This window comes from Olea europaea, unplaced genomic scaffold, assembly GCF_002742605.1.
Source record: "Olea europaea var. sylvestris unplaced genomic scaffold, O_europaea_v1 scaffold23923, whole genome shotgun sequence".
Classification (NCBI taxonomy): domain Eukaryota; kingdom Viridiplantae; phylum Streptophyta; class Magnoliopsida; order Lamiales; family Oleaceae; genus Olea; species Olea europaea.
The window spans coordinates 1-1,666 of NW_019242079.1; the positions used below are offsets into that span (position 1 = coordinate 1).

General features: G+C 36.0%; 1 protein-coding gene across 1 annotated transcript; it reads right to left on the bottom strand.

The window, feature by feature from the left end:
* Positions 1–27: 27 nt before the first annotated feature.
* LOC111381914 (zinc finger MYM-type protein 1-like) lies at positions 28–1,354 on the bottom strand (the record flags this gene model as incomplete). Its single annotated transcript, XM_023005766.1, has 1 exon — positions 28–1,354. A coding segment is annotated over exon 1 (1,327 nt), but the record flags the coding sequence as incomplete, so codon positions are not given.
* Between the last annotated feature and the right edge of the window lie 312 nt (positions 1,355–1,666).

A 1,666-nucleotide genomic window follows, 5' to 3' on the forward strand; every position in this document is an offset into this window, starting at 1 on the left:
GTCTTTGTTTCTCTCGAATAAGATCACTTCGTTTAGCCGATCCTCCAACAACATTCACCAATCTATGTACTGAAGTGAAGAAAATTTCAATCTTTGGATGTTTCTGTGCCACAGCTATAAGAGCTAGTTGAAGTTGATGAGCAAAGCAGTGAATGTAGTAAGCACTTGGATTTTCATTCAGAATAAGTGTTTTGAGACCATTATACTCACCTCGCATATTGCTAGCTCCATCGTATCCCTGACCTCTCAAATTAGATATACATAAGCTATGCGTAGAAAACAATTGATCAATTCCAATCTGAAGTGAGATAGCTGTTGTACTCGAAACATGTATAACACCGATAAAATGTTCCAATACGCGTCCACTCTTCACATAACGAATGACAACTGACATTTGCTCTTTCACTGAAATGTCTCGAGATTCATCAATGATAATAGAAAACAAGCTATCACCAATATCCTTGATAATCACGTTTAGAATTTCAGAAGAAATAGCACTCACAATATCTTTTTGAACTCGTGGGGATGTTAATTTGAGATTTTCAGGAGCATTTGTCAATGCAACTACCTTAATCTCATCATTATGATCACACAGCCAATGCAGTAGTTCAAGAAAGTTCCTTTGGTTATTTGAGTCTTCAGATTCATCATGTCCTCGAAATGCCAACCCTTGTCGTAGAAGAAATCGAACACAGTCAGTTGATGCATTCAAACGAATTCGATATTCTGTTCGAGTTTGATGCGATTGCTTAAAGAGATAGGATTGAATGTTTTGTTCTTGATTTTTGAATGATTCATACTGAGTCCGAGCCTGATTGTGTGCACTACTTGATGCCCCGACGTGCTTTCTAATAATCTCCTTCCTTTTCCAATTTGAGAACCCACCATTAACAAATGAACTATCGCTTGAGCTAAAAAGATAGCAATACAAGCAAAATACAGCATCTTTTTCTATACTGTATTCCAACCAACTAGGATGCTCATTATACCATGACACACAAAATCGCCTATCTTTGTTACCCATTCTTGTGGGTGGAAATTCATGATTGCGAGGCTGACAAGGACCCCGTTGTACATATGCTCTTCGAATTACATCTCGAACATTAACATCATAATTTTGTATTGGAACTCTTAGTCCAGGATCTGAAGGAAGTTGTGCAACATCAAATTCAAGCCTTTCATCCCCAACATCCTCGACATTAGTTTCAATCGGGACATCCCCAAGATTAGCTCCATCAGTTTCATTACTTTCATCCCCAGCATTCATTTCATCCTTTTCATTTCGAATATTCCTTTCATTAACATTTTGCCCATCACAAGAAAATGTAGATTTACTCTTAAAATATTTTTCCATAACTGCTACAATAATCAACAAAAATAAAACAATCAATTCAAGTGAAAAATAATCCTTCTATCAATAATCACAAAATAAATTTCATAATTGCTTATCAGTCTCACAATTGCCTAATAATGAAATTCCCATTTCACAAACAAAATTCAAACAGTGGCTCCATTCAATCCCTGTTCCCTAACATTTACATACCTATTTTGCAGCTACTAGTTCATCACATAATCACATTCACAGAGATTCAATCACATTCACAGAGATTCACATATAATATATTCAGATTTGCTCCAAGGCACAAGCAAATTCAATCCCTAACAT